Source organism: Rhipicephalus sanguineus, chromosome 2 (genome assembly GCF_013339695.2).
Source record: "Rhipicephalus sanguineus isolate Rsan-2018 chromosome 2, BIME_Rsan_1.4, whole genome shotgun sequence".
Taxonomy (NCBI): domain Eukaryota; kingdom Metazoa; phylum Arthropoda; class Arachnida; order Ixodida; family Ixodidae; genus Rhipicephalus; species Rhipicephalus sanguineus.
Genome location: NC_051177.1, coordinates 56,772,221 through 56,794,792, shown reverse-complemented (window position 1 = coordinate 56,794,792; position 22,572 = coordinate 56,772,221). Strand labels below are relative to the sequence as shown.

Genomic DNA, 22,572 nt, shown 5'->3' with positions numbered 1-22,572 from the left:
TACACCGGGACTATTTTTATTATAACACCGACATACAACAGAATAATCAGTTCAAACACGAGTCTGTACACCGAAGTCATAATATCTATAGTACCGGAAAGATAATAATAAGATCGAGCTTTAATATATCATGAGAGAGCAGCACGAACACACAGTTAAAGGTTCAGGCAGTTATGCAAATTGGGCTGTTCAACCAGTCGGTCATTGGCCGCACCTCGACGGTGCCAGCGTGGTGCCGCCTACTTCTTCACACCTACGTACGAGCATGTCTTGCCAGCTTTCTTTAGAACTCCGAGAAGTTCTTCAGAAGTCAGCGACGAATCGACGTACACCCGCTGCTCCTTCAAATCGATGTCAACCTTGTTTACGCCTTGTCCTGCGGATATCAATTCAAGACCAAGGTTCAGTCACTTCCGTTTTGCACGCCAGTGAAACACCTAGCTTCTACCGCTTTTTCTTTTCCTTTTTTTTTTTTGTTATTGGTGAAATACCATACGTGTTTACCTTCCAGCTTGCCGAGAACTCGCTGCACAGCGCCAGAACAACCCTCGCAGGTCATTTCCACCTTAAACTCGTGCACCTACACGAGAAAAGAAAAATGAAATCCGAGAGGTTGCGACGTGTCGTAACGCACCGGAAATCTCGAAATTCGGCGAGGAAACGCCGCGCGCCAATTACTCGCATACGACGCGCATAGCATATTCGAACACAGAGGCACACAGAGGCACAAAAAAAAGGCCGTAGCGACAGCGGCCGCAGCTACATATTGGCGAGTGTACAGTTCCGCACGGCGCATTCCACCGGTCAACGCCGAAGAAAATACGACGTGTCGACTATATATACCCACCAGTAGCTGCCACTAATACTGTACGCGTAAATAAATCTAGACTCGGGGTTCAAACGCTAGGCAAGCGGCGATATCTACATAAAATACACAGCACCATTAAGCGGACGCGAATTCCGAAAGGCCATTCGAATTTCGAAACAGGCGGTTGCGGAATATGCATGCAGGCGCGTGAAGAAGCGGGCACAGCCGATCCCACTGATGGCCGTTAAAACAACACAATCTGCACGCAGCGAAAGTACGAAATGTTGCACTTATTCTTCACAAGTATGCGTACCTGAGAAGCCATCTTCTGTAGACGAAGCAGCTGACAAACCGGCCGGCTAAGCTCGATGTGCAAAGAAACAAAACAAAAACATCGCACTTTCATTGTTGCTAGCACAATATCGAAACTACGTCAAATATAGCGCGCAGGCGTTTTAAACGACGCAGACGCTCGTAGAAATTTTGTTTTTGAATGATGGCAGAAAGAGCAGAGCCTCAAAGGATTTTTTATTTACGCTATGAACGCTACGACTTTCGTAACACTTTATGACAACATCAAGCAATCTTGGTGTGACGAGTGCTTCGTAAAACTTTCCCGCTTGAGTGAGAATAATACCAGATAATACGTGAATGCAAAACTTCGATCCTCTCGTTGGTGAACATTTTCTGGCGTAGCCGGGGAGGGAGGGGAGGGTTAAAGATCACTAATTTTTTTCAATTTTGCGTGTGTATATATACACGTGCACATACAAACGCGTGTACGAACATAATACATATAGTTGAACCCCACACCTGATAAAAATTTGCCCATGGTGATCATAAATCCAATAAATTGTAAGTGCCCAGCGTGGGCTATTCTTAAGCTGAACAGCGACAAAGTCATTGAAGCTGTACTTCAATATTACCAGAAATAGAAAGTTTATACGGTCCCATATGATGCATCAACCAATGTCTGTACCCATGAGGTATGCACACGTTCCTGTCAAATGTCAAAGACATTGTGTGGCACATTAACAGCTGTTTCTTCCCTGAGTGAACCTTATACTTTTTTAAATGAGCTGATTCACCGTTAAAAGGCACTAATTACTGAAACACAAAGTCTAAATCGGTAAAGTGAGCAAAACTTACCTCCTGGATCTCGGCAAGTGCGAATGGGTCTTCGACGCCCTCCGAGCTCGAATGACGCGCTAGCGTAGTGGACTCGAAAGATGAAACAGCTGAGGAAAGTGGACGCGGCGAACACGGCGCCCCCTCTGACTCAGCCCGATGTGACTCGCTTTCGCAACCCTTCGCAACGCGAGCGTGCAGGCGACCACGCGCACTCCGAGGATAAGGAGGAAGTTACGACGGCGCGCGCATTCCTTCTATGCAAAACACAGTCCGGGCAGTGCACGACCCACATTTCTCAATAACCACATTCACTCGCACCGAACAATGTCTTCTTTTTTCTCGCCCGGAAATTCTTGATTCAGTTTTTTTCGCTTTTACTTTATTCGAATCGCCTTACATTCAGTGAGCGAATATGCTTGCTTTTATGAGCACTTATGCACGTTTGAGCATGAATACATGTGATGATAAGGGGGAGGGGTGATTTGCAGGGGCGCAGCCAGAAACCTTTTTTTTTGGGGGGGGGGGGGGGGGAGGGGGCGTCCTACTCCCCCCCCCCCCCCCTCATTTACGTCCATGCATGCTTGTATTTGTGGTTGTTCGTATACATTTCTTTGTATACACATACAAAATTTCACAATTTCGGAGGTGGTTGTTGAATCCCCCAAACTACTTTCCTGGCAACGCCACTGCAGATTTGCCATGCGCAGATTATCTTTAACAATTAAGATATTAAAAGACAGGACGGGCCGGAAAAGATGCAGTCACCAGAAGTTCATACACACGCCCGATCCTTTTTCTTTTTAATATGCACCGAAACGAAACTTCAGTGATATCCAATTGCAATTATAACAGCTGAATTAGATTATAATTTCTAAGTTCTTTTTTTTTACCTGCCAAAACCACTGTATGATTACCATACCGGCGTAGCAATCGGGACTCCATGTCAATTTTGACCACCTGAAGTTCTTTAGCTGACTGAAATGGTGTTTATAATAGAAGAGCAACAAACATAGAAAAACGACAAGCTAAAAAAAAAAAAGAAAGAAACGGAAAATCATTACATTGGTGCTTGGTGGTGCTGTGGAGTTCCCCCGTGATAGCGACTGTTCTTTAGCATAATCGCAACGGATCATTAGTCGTCTCGAATGTGAATAAAAAGTGCGAAATCAAGGGTATGATGGTGACCTGGCGATATTGTTCTGTAGCCTAATCGCAACGTTGCATTAGTCGTCTCGAAAGTGAATAAAAAGTTCGAATTCAAATGTACCATTCAAATGAACTTATGCACTATATTAGAGACAGCTAACGCATGTAATAAACAGGGACAGCGCCAGGATGTTTTTAATGGGAGGGGGGGGGGGGGGGCACGACAAGTGAGTTCTTCAGTGGGGGCAAGGAGGCTGGGAACTTTTGCGTTGTGCTTTGAATATGTTTGCTCTTGTGGGGGCAAAAGGGGGGTGGGGAGGGGGCAGAAGGCGGAAATATTAAGGGGGCAACTGCTCCCCCGCACCCCCCGCTGGCGCCGCCCCTGGTAGTAAAGCTGTTACTGTGCCAAAAGTTTGGCCCTTTCATTTGCGTCCCTCTTAAAGGGACACTAAAGAGAAACAATGAATCGGTTTAGATCGATAAATTGTGCTCTGGGAACTCTAATGCCGTTAATTTCGCCATCATAAGTTTATTTAATAGAGGAGAAAATCAAGTTCAAAGTCTCATTTTTAAATTTCGCGCCGAAATCTCCCCGCAGTGACGTCATTGATTTCAAAGTGTATTTATCGTATTTTGGCGCCATTGGCTCGACAAATTACGCCAAACTTTGTATGTTAAGTCTATGGCCCCCTCAGAGGACAATGTACTTCATTTTTACCGAATACGAACTACGTAGTCCCTAGTAGGCGCCTTCAAAACATGTGACGTCACGGCAAATAGTGCGGAAACTTCAAGGTGGCGTCGCCACCCACATTTTGTTTTTCGCTATTTTCTCGCTTACGAAAGCTCTGCTCGCCGTAACAATGGTACCGTTATAATCGTAATAAGATAATCTACCATCGAAGATCAACTTCCGGTTTCTCTTTAGTGTCCCTTTAGATACATTTGACGGCCGGAAACAGTGGGATGCATGTGTACGTACGTACGGTTGATAACACCTGAGGAGTGTTCTTTAAAAAAAAGGGGGGGGGGGGGGAAGAGTACACGTACAATAATATCGTACGTGTCACACGCCCTCTGTAACACGTCGTAATTCGAACTTAGAATAACAGAGAGCTGAGCTAGTTGATAATTTATATATGTGGGGTTTTAACGTCCCAAAACCACGATAATGTCACGTGATACTGTAACGGGAACCTGTAACTAGCAGTACAGCAGGACGTCAGGCTGGTCCGATCACTGGCACAACGACCTCATCGTCTTTTTCACGAGCTCGTCCTCATCCTCTTTTCGACAGCGGCACATACAAGCCTGCCAAGAACAGTGCTAGGCGATCTTTACTCGTGGCATTGCCCCCCCCCTTTCGGAGAGCATCGACCCGATGCCACATCAAGATTACGAGAAACAAAAAACACACACACACACACACAATCACCAGGACACACGACGTAACGGTAGCGAAGTGCTCACAAGGTTACACAAGAGAATTTGACGAATAGTCAACGTTGATAAAATGGTTTCATCCTTGAAACATGGACGATGTCTGTCTGCTTGGAACGACGGGATCGATGAGCTGTCTCTTCAAGAACAACTTCGTAGTTCACTTCGCTGATGCGACGGAGAACTCTATAGGGGCCAAAGTAGCGGTGCAATAACTTTTCCGACCGGCCCCGTTGGCGAATGGGGATCCACAGCCATACTTGGTCACCCGGTTGGTAAATAACTTCGCGATGACGAGCATTGTACCGCTGGGAGTCGATGCGTTGCTGGTTATTGATCCGCTCAAATGCGAGCTTGCGAGCTGCGTCCGCGAGTCGGATGAATTCGTTCGTATCGACACTAATGTCGTACCTGTCGGGTAGGAGCATGGCATCGAGCATTGTTGTGGCCTCCCTGCCGTGAAGCAACCGGAATGGTGTGAACCCAGTAGTTTCTTGAACAGCGGTGTTGTAAGCAAACGTGATGTAGGGCAGGACATCATCCCAGTTTTTGTGGTCTCGGTCAACGTACATGGATAGCATGTCCGCGATCGTTTTGTTGAGTCTCTCTGTAAGGCCGTTGCTTTGTGGGTGGTATGCGGTAGTTTTCCGATGAGTTGTTCCACTAAGCTGCAGGACGTCTTGCATCATCTGTGCGGTGAAAGCTGTTCCACGATCGGTTATTACTACTGCTGGTGCTCCATGGCGGAGAACGATGTTCTTCATGAAGAAGTGAGCAATCTCACTGGCAGTGCCTCGTTGTAATGCTTTAGTTTCGCAGTATCGCGTCATGTAATCAGTGGCGACTACAATCCAGCGGTTTCCCTCGTGAGACTTGGGGAAAGGTCCAAGCAGGTCCATGCCAATTTGATGGAACGGTTGTGTTGGAGGAGCAACAGGCTTGAGAAAACCGGCTGGGCGCAGAGGTGGTGCTTTACGGCGCTGACATTCGCGACACGTTTTTACATAATGCTTCACGTCCTGCGTGAGCTTAGGCCAGTAGTAGTGTTGGCGAATCCGAGCCAAGGTACGCGTGAATCCCAAGTGGCCGGACGAAGGCTCATCGTGGCAAGCAGATAAGACGTCCGCTCGTAGCGCTGATGGAACGACGAGCAGGTGTTGAGTCGCGTAAGGGTTGAAGTTCTTTTTATAAAGGATATTGCTGCGAACACAAAACGACGATTGCGAGCGCGCAAATGCTAGTGGAGGGTGCGGACTGCGGCCTTCGAGATATTCGATTAGTTGTCGAAGCTCGGAATCGTTCTTCTGCTGTTGAGCCAAGTCAGATGCACTGATAGCGCAAAGAAAACGACCGTCGATGTCGTCATCACTTGACGTCGTTGTAAGGGGAGCGCGTGAAAGGCAATCCGCGTCGGTGTGCTTCCGTCCAGACTTGTAAACGATTGTCAAGTCGAATTCTTGAAGGCGTAAGCTCCACCTGGCCAGACGTCCTGACGGGTCTTTGAGATTGGCCAGCCAGCAGAGGGCATGGTGATCTGTAACAACTCTGAACGGGCGGCCATACAGGTACGGTCGGAACTTTGCTATTGCCCAGACAACAGCTAGACATTCCTTTTCCGTGGTTGAGTAATTCGCCTCCGCTGATGATAAAATCCTGCTAGCATAAGCAATAGCACGTTCAACGCCGTCTTGCCACTGGACGAGGACTGCACCAAGGCCGATGTTACTGGCATCTGTGTGCAGTTCAGTGTCCGCATCTTCATCGAAGTGTCCGAGTAAGGGCTGAGTCTGAAGGCGCTGCTGAAGTTCGGCGAAGGCGCGTGTTTGCTCAGGGCCCCACACAAAGGGAACATCTTCTTTTGTCAGACGGGTCAGAGGTTCGGCTATGTTTGAAAAATTTTGCACAAAACGTCGGTAGTATGCGCAGAGGCCTAAAAATCGACGCACGTCACGTTTGTTGGCAGGTGGTGGGAATGCAGCGACAGCCAATGTCTTTTCTGGGTCCGGCCGAATACCATCGTGACTAACAAGGTGGCCGAGGAACTTTAGTTCGTCGTAACCAAAATGGCATTTCTCTGGTTTCAGTGATAGGCCTGCCGTACGAATTGCGACAAAGACAGATCGGAGCCGCTGCAAGTGCTGCTCAAACGTTTGTGAAAAGATAACGACGTCGTCTAAGTAAACAAGGCATGATTCCCACTTAAGACCTGACAATACTGTATCCATCATTCTTTGGAATGTAGCGGGAGCAGAACACAGGCCGAATGGCAGCACTTTAAATTCGTACAGACCATCAGGAGTTATGAAGGCTGTCTTTTCGCGGTCGCGTTCATCGACTTCGATCTGCCAGTAGCCGCTTCGTAAATCCATGGAGGAGAAATATCGTGCATGTCGAAGGCGATCCAGTGAGTCGTCGATGCGTGGAAGAGGGTAAACGTCTTTCTTCGTCACTTTGTTGAGCTTCCGGTAATCGACGCAAAATCGAAGAGTGCCGTCCTTTTTCTTTACCAGTACGACCGGGGACGCCCATGGACTGGTCGAGGGTTGGATTACGTCGTCGTCGAGCATCTGCTTCACCTGAGAACGTATAACCTCTTGTTCCTTTTGTGACACTCGGTAGGCGTGCTGGCGTACTGGTCGTTCAGCAGGGTCCGTTATAATGCGGTGCTTCACAGTCGGGGTTTGCTTTATTTTGGATGTAGATGCGAAACAGTCACTAAACATGTGTAGCATACAGCGGATTTGCTCCTTCTGCGCGCATGACAGCTTCGGATTGACATCGACTGTATTGGCCACCGAGGTGTCACCTTTGACGGCTGCGGAAATCGGAGCAATCGTTGAACATGCTTCATCGTCAATTGCTTCGAAGTGAGCGACGGCCGTCCGCTTGGCCAAATGTTGGTATTCGCCGCTGAAATTCGTAAGCAAGAGCTCAGTCATCCCACGTTGGATTTGGATTATGCCGCGGGCAACGCAGATTTGCCGAGCCAAGAGCACCGACAGGTTTGCTTCGGCGATACCGCTACTGCCATGATCTGTGTCGCTCTGTACTGTCACGAACATACTGGTTCGCGGCGGAAGTGTGACGGCGTCGTCGACAATGCGAAGCGCTGTCCTCTGCACATTGGTATCCCTTGGTTTCGGGACATGGCCGTCCGCAAACGTTATGAGTAAGTCTCGAAGATCAATAACAGCTCCGTGCTCGCGGAGAAAATCCATGCCAAGGATAACTTTCCGGGAACATTCGCGCAACACGATGAAAGAAGCGATGAATGTCGACTCACGGATTTGCAGCCTGGCGGTGCATCTCCCGATCGGTGTCAAGAGGTGACCTCCTGCTGTCCGGAGGTTTGGTCCATGCCCCCAAGGAGTCGTAACCTTCCTTAGTTCAGCAACGAGTTCAGCGCTGATAACAGAATAATCGGCGCCAGTGTCGACCAGAGCAGTTACCGGATGGTTGTCGACAAGAATGGAAATGTCAGCAGAAACGCGTTTGTCGTCGATGGGGGGTGTCGGCGAGAAGGTATCGTCGGATGTCGGCGGACGAGTCGGAGGAGGATGTTTTAACGATCGTGCAGCAGCGGTCCCACCCCCGGAGGCCGCTGCTCCTAGTTTCCCCGGCGTGGGCTAGGGGACCTAGGCGATCGTCCCGCAACAACGTCGGCGAAGGTGCAGTGTTGACCCGGGGATGTAGAACGTCGAGGAGACGGAGAGCGGGATTGGCGTCGCTGAAGACCTGACGACTGAAGGCTTGCCAAGTACTCGGCAATGATTATGAGGGACGCCGTAGTGGAGGGCTCCGGAAATTTAGACCACCTGGGGTTCTTTAACGTGCACCTAAATCTAAGTACACGGGCCTCAGACATTTTCGCCTCCATCGAAAATGCCAGAGCTAGTTGATAAGTATTCATTATAAAAAGAAAGGGCCTGCGAACACGGACACAAGAAATAAGTCAGGACACCACAAAGCGCCGCCCCTGTGGGGTCACTTCTTTCTTGTGTCCGTGTTTGCACGCCCTGAAGAAAGAAGTCGTGACACCACAGGGGCGGCGCTTTGTGGTGTCCCGACTTATTTCTTGTGTCCGTGTTTGCACGCCCTGTCTTTTTAGAAAGCCATAACTCCCCCCCCCTTTTTTTTTTCAATAATGTACAGCAAGGAAACGAAAACGTTGGAACATATGTGCACAATCCACTCACATTTTCATTCGCACGAACTATTTGTAAATGGCTGGCTGCCTTCGCTGAGCACGAGACGCATATTGTCGTGATTGCAAGTCTTTTCTGCCACACAAAATGCTTCGTGAGGGCTGGCTCCACTAAAGAACGCCAAGCACGTCCAGCAAAGGCACAATGTTCACCATTAAATCATGTGTTCCACTACCGCCCACTGTCCTCGCTATGCTGTTAAGTATATTTGGTAGGGGTGTCCGAATGGTGAATTTCAGAACGGAATTGAATACTATTCGAATAGTTTTCGAATAATAAGGCCACCATTTTAGAGCAATCTTAGAATCCCGCAAAATTTTATTCGAAACATGTGCACTGGGGACAGCCCAAAGCTGGTCGGCCAGGAGCGGGCTGCGGATGGCCGCCTCCCACCTGGCCATGGAGGAATCGGGGCTTGGCCTGACGGTCCCGACGTGGGAGTCGCCCACTGCGCGCTAGGGCGGGTCCCGCAGGACCTCAGTAAAGTTATTTCAATCAATCAATCAATGTGCACTGGTGAGAGGTGGTATACAGCATAGCTACCACATAGCCTTCGAAATATCTTGCAACTTAAGGTTGTAATAGAGTAGTGACAACTATATAGTATTCGAGGTGTCACTTCGTTATCACCTTACAAATAAAACAGACAAAAATCAATGTTCCATGGATCAACATCATGAATCTCATGATGATGATAGTGGCTTAGGGCACTTTCGATTCAGTGACAAAGGATTTTTGAGCAAGAAAGTCATCAGGTGATCAATATAGCGTCGATAGCCCCGTAAAAGCTCGGGCTGCTTGCATCATGGCAATTCAATAACTGAAACAAGAATAAGTAAATCCTCGTTGTTCCAATGTTTTGTTCCCTTGGGGATTTCCTGCCGGGGCTGATTATTCGAAAAGTACCCGAAAAATGTTCGGTACCCCGAATATGCACTACTCAATTCGAGTACCGAATCGAACAGGACGCTAATCGATTCTTTATTCAAGATTTTCTAATATTCGCAGACTCCTAACGTTTGGATTTTCAATAGCGCAGCAGCCGTGAACGCTACAACACCCATAGAGGAAGAAATATGCTAGCAGCCAGCATTTGCAAGCAAACTCTCCATGAAGACATTCAGTGTCGGCCCAAGAAGTGAACTCCGAGGGACAGCGTATTGACCGAGAATGTGTTAGGCCGCGTTGCCATATGTCGCAACGCGGCCTAACTCTGCCCTGCCATATTGCAGTGAGCTCTCACATGGCATTCACATGATGACCCACTACAATTTTGTGCTCAATCGTGTTGCCGTATGCTCTCTCCTATTTTTCCCATCCTCCATGTTAAACGCCTCCTAAACGGATCTATTCTCCTGACTTCACTCAATTTTTACCGGATATTTACTTGATATGCGCGTGTGTAAGGAGATCAGAGTCAAAAAGACCACTTGCGTTATTTCAATGATTCTTCATATTCCCGAAATTACAACACAAAATAGTATTTACAGAAACAATCACAGTTGTCGCTGACGTCATCAGCTCACGAACATTCTCATCCTTTTCGTGTTATCCGGCATCGTTACCACGGAGCACACGGGGGCTCGCAAGACTGAAGGTACGCGTCGAGTTCGCCAGTGGATGGACGCATCAACGCTGCGTACACGGTCAGCTGAAATGAAATCGGCATTTTCGAGTATCAGCCATTGGAGCGCAGAAGTGGGACGTTAACACAAGACGTGAGTAAAAGCTGCATTCTTACCATATTGATCACGGGTTTGGTGCCCAAGACGTCGAAGAGGCCACTGAAACCAAGACCCTGCGAAAAAGAACAGGAATTCTTCCTAATGCTATCATATGCAAGATCTGCTGTAGGTATGCTATACCCGCAAAATCACTAGATATCAGAACCAAGTCTGTTGGTTATGAGAGCTAGACAAGGATAGATGCCGAAGTGGAGGGCTCCGGATAACTTCGACCACCTGGGGTCACACAGAGCACGAGTCCCTAGTAATTCGTCTCCATGGAAATGCGACGGCCGCGGCTGGGATCGAATCCGCGTCTTACGGATCAGCAGCCAAGCACCGTAACCAATTTCACCGCGGCGGCTACCGAACCAGTCATTCAATATATATGCACCAGAGTCTCGTTCGACGCATGCATACGGTTGTGTTTCACTCATATAGAATAAACACTATACATGCACCATTCCATCTCTACATAAAATATCGCAAGCACCTCCATCACCGCTTGCATGCCCAGCGGAGGTGGAGGTGCTTGCGATTTTAAGGCGAAAGCCTTAGATACTTCATCAAACACGAAAAGTGACCATCGGCGTCAACACGAGTGATGCAAAAAGTCATCATGTGATGATGACATCATAATGACGTCACAGATAACCAAAATTTATAACGTCATCGTCACACAACGTGACGTCACACGATGACGTCATCACATGACATCGTCGCTTAGTCATAGGCCGATCTGTTCTTTTTTTAGCTGGTACAAGGGGTATCACGCATACGATATCCTGTAGATTTCCAGAGCCGCTGTCCTGGCTGCCCCACCGCGTTGCTCCATAAACGGCTTTCCTGCCCACTCTCTCAGCACACCCTGTCAGCCTGCCTGCCGGATGCTCCCCAGCCGACACGAGCGCGTGCATGTATACGCGCGCCTATACTGTACCTGTTGCGTCAGGTTCCTCATGCAGTGCATTCCAGGACCGCGCCGGTCATCGTACGATGGCGGGGTCTTCCAGTGGTCGTAGTTGGTCTGCAGGACGAACCACTTGTCCGCTGCGTCCGCCAGCGTGTACACGTCCGCTTCGTTGCTGTTCCTATCCCGCGTGATAATGGCGCCCTGTCGACAATAATTACATTAATACTTCTTCTTGGGCGAGTTGGTTCATGGTAGATTAAGGGGGTAACAGCGCGAACACACGCCCACATACACCCACAGCGCTTATGTCCGTGTCGTCTCTCTTGTGGGTGTGTGTTCGCGCTGTTACCCCCTTAATCGACGATTACGTGTGAATACAGGCCCTTGTAGGAACGCCGAGCACAGCATTCAGAAGAATAACAACGGTTCCCCTGCTTTGGTTTGTGGTGACGCAAGGGTATGCCGACTGCCTAAATTCAATCTAAAGGTCGACGCCAGACAACGAGAACGATACCGGGTCTTCTAAGGTATGATATTTAGTATAAACATCGGTCACCCTCCGTGACGTCACAGAGAATGCCTTGGGCCGTCTAAGGAAACGGCACTGCCGCGTGCACCGCCTGAATATCTGCCAATTTGAAGCGAGAAAAAAAAAACAGCGAAAATCGACACCGGACAAAATAGAGGGCACGCACAAACAGTCGCTGATTTTGTCCTGTCTATTAAGTTTCGCATGGTGTTTTTTTTTTTTTTCGCTTAAAACATGAACCAACTGGCCCAGCAATTCACGCTTTAAATATCTGCCAACAAGCCTATCCAATGAGGAGTACGGCAATCATAAATCACTGATACCTGGCCTGGTTGGGTGCCTGCTAGGATGAAGTAGACAGGGGCAATCAGCTTGGTTGTGGAAAGCATCGTCTTGGCCGCCTCGTAGCTGGTCTCGTTCTGCATCAGCTGTCTGGTGAGGAAGCCTACCCAATGCTGGCTGTGATCACCCAGGATCCATTCCAGCAGTCCTGAAATGCCCGCGCGCGCTTTCGTACGTCATTACGCCACGGTCGTCAGCTGCACGTGACCTACTTATTCCGTACAAACCATCTGTATGATAACCAGTCCGTCCAACTGTGCCTATATAGATGAATACTACCTGTCGGCTGCACACTGGCAAGTTGACAATCACCGGCACGCAGAACACTACTTCGTAGAAGAAGCTACCTCGACATAAATTTATTATTACTGCTATTATCGACCCCAAACATCTGTGCAATCGCTGTTATTGGCAATCATCTCAAAGGCGAACCTCTCCTTGGAAAAAAAAGGGGGGGGACGTGCATCTGCGCCTCGTTCACGCAGTATTCAATTTCACGTGCAGGTTCACAAGGAAGCAACAACGCTCAGAGCATAGGCAACAACCTCAATTAGCAAAACTCACCAATAAATCCCCCATTCAGGTTGAAACGTTCGTTGACTGTCATCGAGAACGCGCCCTGCAAACGTACAACAAAGGGACAGATATGAGGTATACATTAAGGACGTGAACTCCCGCGCTGCTGACATAAGCCAAACAAGTCACAGTATACACGTATAGCCAAAACCACGACATGATTATCAGGCAAGCCGTAGTGGAGGACTCCGGAAATACAGAGAACCTGTGATTCTTTAATGCGCACCTAAATCTAAGCATGCACACTGGCCTCCAGCAATTCGCTGCCATCGAAATGCGACCGCCGTGGCCACGATCTATATATAGGATCATGGCGCACAAAAAATTCCCACTCTATACAGATGGTTGGGCGTAATTTTGTGCTTGACGGAGTGCTTGGGCTGTATCGAACGCTTGGGCAGTGAAACGTGCGGCCCCTGTGTTTACCACTAGGTTAATTCCGATGGTTCATCAAGGTCTTTCTCAAAGATTGGTTGCGCCTGCCAGAAATCCTCACGGTGTTTTTCACCCTTCATTTTTAGTGAACCCGCCGTGAGTAATGGGATTTGCCAGATTTCTGTGGGACGTAAATTTTTGCCGGCGGACGACTTCATTTTTAGTAGACCAGTGGTGAGCTGTGGCGTAGGCAGAAATTTGTTTCGGAGAAGGGGGGCACGCCCTTGATACGACGTGGGGTCCGCACAGGAAAGTGTGGTCGAATGTCATTTTGTGCTCCGAATCCCATGGCAGAAAAAAAAAATTTTAGGAAGGGGGCACGGGCCCGGTGTGCCACCCCCTGGCTACGCCACTGCTGGGGAGTAGTGGGGTTTGCCGAATTTCTGTGGCACATGCGCAATAGAAGTTTTTGCTCACATAGGACGACCAAATTTCGGTTTCGCCTAGTCATGCACTGCTTCGTGTTAAAAAGTAACACTGAAATTATTCCCTAGGTTAAGTGCAAGCTGAGTGTACCTGCTTCACACCGGTCAAGATACCCAAGTATCCAGCGAAGGTGACGGCTTTGAACACCGTCTTTTGTGACCTCTGGAAATCAAGCTTAATGACCGTCGGCCTCAATACTTCGGTCATTGCCCACGTGTGGTTTTGCGGGTCCCATCTGCAAGAACAAGGAGGAGAACCTGAGACCTGAGAGAACCTGAGAGAACTCGAAGCGACCATTTTTAATGTCCATGAATAATTATAAGGTATACTCGCCCAAGAAATAGTCCGAAGTCCATGTTTCGTGCGTGGTATATCTCACCTAGGGAAGAGGAATAAACGTCACAGAAATTCGCTTTCTAGAGTGCTTTCGAAATAAAAACAGACGTCAAAAAATGTTTGCTTCATCACTTGAACGACTGGTCTCTCAGAGCATGTACACAGAGTCAGGACCACATGTTACCACTTATGTCGGCAGGGATACACAACAAGAACGCTCGCACAATATCGTATCGGTGTCTAGAATTTTCTTTTTTTCAAGTCCAGATGCAACTCGTCGGAAAGGTACTACTCACTACAAATTAGTCAAGCGCTGAAAAATGAAGAAAAATCTATCTTTTCATCTCTAACGCACCTTAACCAATTAGTAACTATAGACCACAGCTGACGTCGCTGCGATGTCCCACAAATTTGTTCAAAGTTTGCACGAACTGCCTGCCTAGTTTGGTATTTTTCGCTATTTTTAAGTGTGTTCAATGCCAATCCTTTCTTTCCTTTGTTAATTTCTTTTTCTTTCATATACAAGCTAAGCCAAGCGATTCATGCCAGAAATTTTATGTCCCCGAGTGTGGAAGTTTCGAAGGTGCGGAGCGGATAATCGCAGTGGCGTCGCCATTTGTTATTTTTTTCTTAGGTCCTATTTCTCTGCAGTCCATTGGCAGTGTTAATTACTCATTTAAACGTATGTTATTCTAATCAACAAATCCTTTTTTTAATATTAATTATATCTATGAATTAAAGTATAGTTTTTCAATATCAAAACAATACAGCTCGGTGTATTTTAGCAACAAAAAATTATTTTTCTGATAAATCTTTTTGTTAGTATATTGAACTACAGAAGCAGCACTTCTCGCGTTTACTGTCATATGTATAAGCTTGTAATGGCAGCTTCGAGATACGTATATAGTTCGCAAAAGAAATAAATTGAACTTACCGTTTGGATCTTGAGCCACAATAGAAGTGCATACAGTGAAGAATTCGTAGAACACGTTGTACAGCACAACTTCGCCTTTGAACAGATGAAAAAAAAAAAAATTACTTATCGGATTTTTCAAGATCGCTATGATCAGTATCAAAACAAGCAATGACGGCCGACTATATGTCAATTAATCTTACCTAAGGGAAGACCTGATATTTCCGAAAGGGACTTCATCTCCTCGGTGAATTCCCAGGGCAAAGTGTTGAGAAGCTTTGGCTGAATAGGAGAAAGAGAGACGCTTATTTGAAGTGCTTTTCTCGAGTTCTCCGAATGTGGTAAAGTTTTACGATACCATGGCTGAGTCAATCAGCTTCAGAACTCTTGCTCCCAGAATGTCCTCGGTCAAATTCTTCAACGCTTCGTGCATTTTGTACACCTGAAATTGCGTAAATTGTAATTTAAAAAATAAATTACGAGTTTTACACGTCGGGCGACTTCTTGGTGAGTGTGAGAATTGCTATAGCAGCATGTTTCCGAAATATTTTCGACCATTTCGTGTTTTCTTTGAAACTAACACAAGTATTTTCCCATTCAGCCAAGATCGGGAATTGTACATGTGACATCTTGCTTATCGAAAACTAATATTTTCCACCATTCGTGCAACCCCAAATATGTGACACAAGAGTGTCACATATTTGGAGTTGTCGATGGATTCGCCCTCGCGCTGCCAATTGCTAGCTTCCTGGTTAGCTCAATTGGTAGAGCGACCGCCCCGGATAGGCGTTGGTCCCGGGTTCGATCCCCGGACCAGGACGAATTTTTCGGCAACTAAGAGGCTTTATTTCTGAGAAATCCGTATGGATTTCCTTGTGGCTTCGTGCTACAAACGGGTGGTTGTCTATTTTCCCTTTCTTAACCCTTCCGCCACCTTGCGGGTTTCCGCAGAACTGATTTGCAATATGTGTCCAGTTGCTTCGAGTTGTCGATGGATTCGCCCTCGCGCTGCCAATTGCTAGCTTCCTGGTTAGCTCAATTGGTAGAGCGACCGCCCCGGATAGGCGTTGGTCCCGGGTTCGATCCCCGGACCAGGACGAATTTTTCGGCAACTAAGAGGCTTTATTTCTGAGAAATCCGTATGGATTTCCTTGTGGTTTCGTGCTACAAACGGGTGGTTGTCTATTTTCCCTTTTTTAAGAGTGTGACAGCAATGGCTATACACCAAGCCTTATTAGAGGCTACCTTCGGGTATAGTCTGTCGTGACTATCATGTTTCACGCCATATACTTGCGCGAAACTTAGACCAAATATGCATTTAATCGCATGGTCACAGCAGAATGTTTTAGAAGCACTTTAAAGGTGAAATGCACCAAAGCGGCAAATGGTCCTTCGTTAGTACTAAAGAAGACCCCTTTGTACGTGCTCGAATTAGACTAATAATAATAATAATAATAATAATAATAATAATAATAATAATAATAATAATAATAATAATAATAATAATAATAATATAGCATGTGGGGTTTAATGTACCAAAACCGCGATATGATTATGAGGGACGCCGTATAGTGGAGGGCTCCGGAAATTTCGACCACCTGGGGTTCTTTAACATGCACCTAAATTTAAGTAAACGGGCCTCGAACATTTTCGCCTCCGAATTAGTCGAACGACCGTTGGACCACCCCCGAAGCGCTCTGATACGACTACTCGAACATGGCAATGCTTTTCGAAACGATTACCTCGGCTTTCTTGGCTTTTGCGACTTCGGTCCATCTTTCGCTTGGCGGCAAATCCAGGTTTATGACGAAGGAAGGCACGACGGAGCTGCAGTGAACAGATAAAATGGCCTGAACTTCCGGTGCACGTGGTGTATGCTGCTTGAATGTTAACTGTAGCTTCGTGTTTTCCTTTTCTTTTTTACCCCGAAAAGGCGATAAAGAATCTTTAAAGGAACAACAAAAAACAGGACATCTATCAAACTGACGTAAGTAGGCCGAAATTTTGTCGTAAGAGCTTGAGACGGGACGGAGGGAGGACGACAGGCAAGGCGCTGTTCGTTCATATATATATATATATATAGGCAGGCATGGTGGTGGAGTGGCCGTAGCGTTGCAAGTAGATCCTCCGTGAGAAGTCACAACGTCGAAAGGATCTACTTGACTATATATATATATATATATATATATATATATATATATATATATATATATATATATATATATATATATATATATATATATATATATATATATATATATATATATATCAGAGAAATAGGAATGCATGTAGTGGTTGTGCCGTACGACCAGACATGTACTTTTCCAGTCGGCAATACGCCAAGGATAAAATTTACGGATGCTATATGCGGTCGTCTGCGGCAGCTGACTCACACGCACTTGCAAAACGGGAGCGCAGTAGAATATGCAAATATGCGTATACATGCCACCTAATGCCAACACGTTATTCACCGGTGTTACAACTTTTTTTTTAATAGTACGATGGCTCTGGAGCTGCTTTGAAATAGGCAAGAAACATGCATAACTTCTCCACACTCAAGGAACTTTGATCACCTACCTATTAAGTGGAACCAAACCACGTTCGCACTTGACGTGCTGCAAAAAACAAAGTAAAACAAAACAAAATCAGTGGCAGCACACTAACTACATATAGGAATTGCGTACGTTTGGTAATCGATTTCTGCCGTATTCCGTCATGATTTACTGTCAGTGCTATAACGTGGCAGCACTGTAGAGTGTTATATTATGCAATACGTCGAAATATGACGGCAGGATATGTAAAATTCGGCAGCCAAAAAAAATCCGAGGTATTGTGTGAAAACCACGGAGTGATTATGAATCATGCCGTGCGGAGAACTACGGATTAACTTTCATCGTCTGATGTTCTTTTTGACGCGTATGTTAATACAGTTGGTACATGGCGGTCTTGCATTTCGTCGTAGTGCCAGGCCGCCGTGGCCTGGCACTGTATCTCAGCTGCTAAGGCACGGCGGGTCAACGCCAGAGTGGATGACTTCGAAATTGAAAGCTTTGCTCTTCGCGATCATTTTTTAAAGCATATGTTGATGGTCTGGATGACAAAAAGGGGGCTTCAAGTTCGGCCCACTGCTGCATTAGCATAATGATTGTACGCTTTTATTCTTAAAAGGTTTTAGATGCGAAAGCATCTTATGCTCGGGGCAGTGTCCGTTCTGCGGCGTCCGCACCCATACTGCGCATGCGCCAGCTCTACCCCTTCTCCTCGCGTGAGCGCCGCCTCCGCTGGCCTCCGCTTCGTTTCTCCTCTCCTGTTTCTCTCTCTCCGCCACAGCTGTGCGCTCGTATATAATGCGGCGCGCGCTCGCTCCCGTTGCACTCTCCTTCGCAAGTAATTTTTTTAATGAGACACTGCGTCATGCACCTCTTGTTGCTCCCGATATTAAGACATCTCCATTGAAGTTTATTATCCCACAGTAAAATTCTGGAAATACGCGGGCGTTACGTATACAATCGTGAGTGAAAATCAGCATGCAATATAAGCCTTCCGTTATTCACTACAATAAGTTTGAATTTCTCAGTATGTAATCTGTAGCCATAGCATTGAATACATCTTAATCCCTCGCAGCAAAACGCTTCCATAGCGTGTATGGCCTGGAACTCGACCGCGATGCGGCGCTGCGGTGCCGATCGGTGTCGGTGCCATATTTGTGGTTGCTCCCATGCAGACAACGTTTTTCGTCCGAGGTTGCTACGCGGATGTCTCTTGTTTTATCGTGTGCGATTCCACTAACTCCAAGAAAACCGGCGTTAAATGTATCGCTGCGTGCGCTGTGCGAATTGTAAGCTTGGTGACGTAGGTGAGAGCTTCGCCTAGATAAGCGAGTCTCCGAGTAAGCGCGCTTGCGTGTGGGTTCGCATTGAGCTTTTATAGCGATGTGGTTCACGCCTGTTTTCAAGGGGCAAGCACGGCGAAGTGATCATTCGAGCGTGGATTTCTGCAACATGCATACGCAGCGGAATGTTAACGCTGTTATCTGCAACCGAACATATATTCACGCCCTCGCACTCAATGCTGTGCGGCATTCAACGCGGAACAACGTGTTATCACGTATCGTCCGTCAGCGCTCCGAAATTATCTATCGGCATGACCTCGAGATCTTATGACACTGCTTCCCTTTCGATGTCTTACCTCGCGTCGCAGGCATAACACGTTACAGTTGTTATAAGGAAAGTGTCAGCTTTTTACAATAATTAATATTAAGTTCTGAGGTTTTACGGGCCAAAACCACGATATGATTATGGGGCACGCCGTAACTTCGGATCACGGACACCGTGCTCCGGATTTATACTGACCACCTGGGGTTCTTCAACGTGCACTCGAATCTAAGTACCCGGGTCTTCTTGCATTTCGCCTCCAGCAAAATGTCGCAGCCGTACGTGGCAGGGAATCGAACCCGCATCCTCGAGTTTAGCAGCATCACATCTTAGCTGCCGTCAGCTTTTCATGTACACTCTAAGAGAGAAATCGAGTATTTCTGCCACACTAACTATAATCGTCATCTGGCTTGCTCGCGTTTCCATTCCTGAAAACTCGGCTGTCGCCACTTTCCTATCAGCAGGGGCGTAGCCAGAAATTTTTTTCGGGGGGGGGGGGGGGGGGGGGTTCAACCATACTTTATATATGTTCGTGCGTGCGTTTGTATGTGTGCGTGTATATATACACATGCAAAATTGAAAAATTTCGGGGGGGTTTGAACCCCCCAACCCCCCCCCCCCCCCTCCCCTTGGCTACGCCCCTGCCTATCAGGAATGCTATGTCACGCTGATAGCGCGCTCGCCGTTCGTGACTACAAAGTGCCGGGACCGCGGTGATAACGCCAGGAAAGCAAGGTGGGGGTCATATTTGCGTGGCAGATATACTAAAAAAAAATCCACGCATATCTACGAATTAAGTGAATGATGATGAGTGGGCGAAGCACTGGGGATCGTTCGGTAACGTGAATCTCCCGTAACATTGCCTGCCCACTCGCGCATGTAAATGAGTGACAATGCGTGGGTGGTTATATACAATATTTTGTTGGTCATAACTCGTAGGTCGTGTTCAGTTGTGGATTCCGTTTTGCCTTCATTATTACTGCTTTGTGGTCCGTGAAATGTAGAGCCAGTGGTTCTTCGATCGGATCAAGCCTGAAGTCGGCAAAGACGAGGTCGCGCTACGCGCGCTCTGTAGACAGTTTTGCGCACGTTGTCACCTGTTAATCGATGCACTTGTTTTCGAGCAGCTTTCGAGCGGCGCCGCGCCGAGTACGGTCTATTTTTAAACCATATGCGCGCCATGCTCGCTCTGTAGACGGTTTATGCACAGATGTTTTGCACCTGCGCTTCGACTGTAGACTACGGCGGGCGGACGGACATTGTGAGGTCGTATGGTGCTTCGCCCCTAATACTCCCCAAATACTCGAGTGTAGAGGTTTTATTTTATTCTTAACATCCTTTTTGTTTTTTTTAAAGAATTATCCGTGGCATAGGCGTGCGCAAGGGGGGGGGGGCAGGGGCTGCCGCCCCCCTTAGTCACCCAAGAGGGGGAGGGGGCGCAAAGTCTGCCCCATACTTTGACTTAATAGGGAGGGTGCGCGCTGCGATGAACCTTCGCCCCCCCCCCCCCCCAACCCCCGTGAAGGGGAACCCTGCGCACGCCTATGGTCCGTGGCATAATGTAGCACCACTCGTCTTGTTGGGACAGGTTGCTCTCAGGGGCGCAGATTATTTACACGAGAAATCTAAATGAATACTGACAAATTATTGAAATTTTTAAAATGAACTTTTGATCTAATGACATTACAACACATACTGCACAGCTGGTGACTTATTTCGAGTCAACTTGGAACGGATTCTGAAGATGACACCGGATTCGGGTCATTCGTTCCCCGAGCTCTAGCTGCGACAAAATAAAACTGGTGCCCCAGTTCCAGAAAAATGTTTCGACAAATAAATAAATGGAAACAGCGCATATTTCCGCAAGTTTGACAGCCCTTATCTCGAAACTCATGGTATAGTTTTAAAAGTCGTCCAAAGCGAGACTCGACCCACTATGTTAGGTACTCTTGTAACATGCATGCGTTAAAGTTCCGTAAAGCAGTCGCTTTGTTTTTACAACACCGGAGGCTGTGAACTCGTCTGAAATTTCTTCATAACGTCTGAATGCGAGCCAGTTGGGGTACCCATGGATAAAACAGCGCGCGAAGGAAACATGGACAAGCAGGCAGGACTAATGCTATCCCGTGTCTAGTTGTCCGCGTTTCCTTTGCGCTGTTTTACCCATGGGGGCTTTTCTGTTGCAGTATGTGCGTTATCGCATCTTTACAATGCACTTCAGAGCGCGGTATATCACCAGAACGAATTCCGTGAAGCTTACGGTGCGTCTTCACAGCAGGTGTTTGTTGGGCCCGATTCGAGCAAAGGACCATAAGACTGCTGATGAACACCGACGTAACCTTACCTCGTAATTATTTACATGCATATTCCTGGCTATTATTTGCGGTTTTCCACACGAAAAGGTTCCATTTGCATTTGGGTTACTTAACCAGAAATCTTTACAGCTGGAAATACTTACGGTTCGATAATTTAGCTCGAAGTGGATGAATACCCAGCTGGAACTTTGTTAGTTCCCGGATGGAATTCGGCTACATTCCAGCTGGATATTCATCGACTTCGAGCTGACTTATGTGCTATATAGCTGAATTATTGAACCGGACATCTTTTCAGGATAGCGCAATACATTTGTCACGTTTTAACCGAGGCCATTTCATGCTTCAGATGAACGACCCCGCACGAGCCGCGTGCCTCGCATTTCTTCAGAAAACCCGCGAACCTGCGCAATGCGCATGGAGAAGACCAGAGCGTTCGAAGCCTTACCTCGTTGCTGGCGCTGGCCAGGCCGAGAACCACAAGAAAGGCTAGATGGAGGGGCGCCATCGCTGTCAACACTGAACCACTCGGCGAGCGAGACCGCACTTGTTGCGGTCCAAGGCCTCTTAATCAGCGCTACCGTTTTGATAAGGCGTACACACGCGCCCACTCCAAGGATCGACCTTGCCCACTCGATGCGGGCTATCACGCTACTGATGAAACCGCATACCGCGCCGTTTACCGTTGACTGTCAGCGAAGCAAAACACCGGCGCGTCACTGCCCACGTGAATAAGACAGTGCCCGCGTATCGAGGCTGTACAAGACTTTTTCGCACGTTGCCTCATCCAGTGAGCAGTCATCGTTAGAGAGCGTTTTTTTTTTTTTTTTTTCATGGCGAGGCTTAGGGCGTTCACACAAGAGCATATTTTAGGCAATTTTTATTTTGCTGCGGGCTTCAATGTGCATTGAGATGTTAACAAGGCGTTTTGTAATAAGTAGCTGTTTCAAATGTTTGCGCCTATATAAGCACTATTTAGCCTCACGTTTCACTTTCGAGTGTAGATACGAAACATTAGTTAGAGAACACAGGGTGACGGTGTCGCTGGAGCCAACATTTCGACAAGCGTTTTCTTCTTCAAGGCGAAGTGCTTTCTTCCCGCGGTGTTCACGAATTTTTCATCTATTCAAGCTTCAACCTTCCCCTCAACTTCTGCCTTTTAACGGCGGAGCTAAGCTGGAG

At 47.3% G+C, this 22,572-nt stretch overlaps 2 protein-coding genes across 2 annotated transcripts; both read right to left on the bottom strand.

The window, feature by feature from the left end:
• LOC119383009 (copper transport protein ATOX1) lies at positions 1–1,976 on the bottom strand. Its single transcript, XM_037650967.2, has 4 exons — positions 1,958–1,976; positions 1,122–1,167; positions 505–580; positions 1–376 (listed from the first exon to the last, which is right to left on the bottom strand). The coding sequence occupies exons 2-4, from the start codon at positions 1,131–1,133 to the stop codon at positions 240–242; spliced, it is 225 nt and encodes a 74-aa protein (XP_037506895.1). The 5' UTR covers positions 1,134–1,167; positions 1,958–1,976; the 3' UTR covers positions 1–239.
• An 8,307-nt stretch (positions 1,977–10,283) lies between these two features.
• LOC119383007 (acid ceramidase) lies at positions 10,284–22,013 on the bottom strand. The gene is made up of 13 exons (XM_037650964.2): positions 21,839–22,013; positions 17,502–17,539; positions 16,667–16,751; positions 15,283–15,366; positions 15,128–15,206; positions 14,946–15,020; positions 14,009–14,054; positions 13,766–13,910; positions 12,803–12,857; positions 12,220–12,386; positions 11,395–11,568; positions 10,472–10,528; positions 10,284–10,381 (listed from the first exon to the last, which is right to left on the bottom strand). The coding sequence occupies exons 1-13, from the start codon at positions 21,896–21,898 to the stop codon at positions 10,292–10,294; spliced, it is 1,155 nt and encodes a 384-aa protein (XP_037506892.1). The 5' UTR covers positions 21,899–22,013; the 3' UTR covers positions 10,284–10,291.
• Positions 22,014–22,572: the final 559 nt, after the last annotated feature.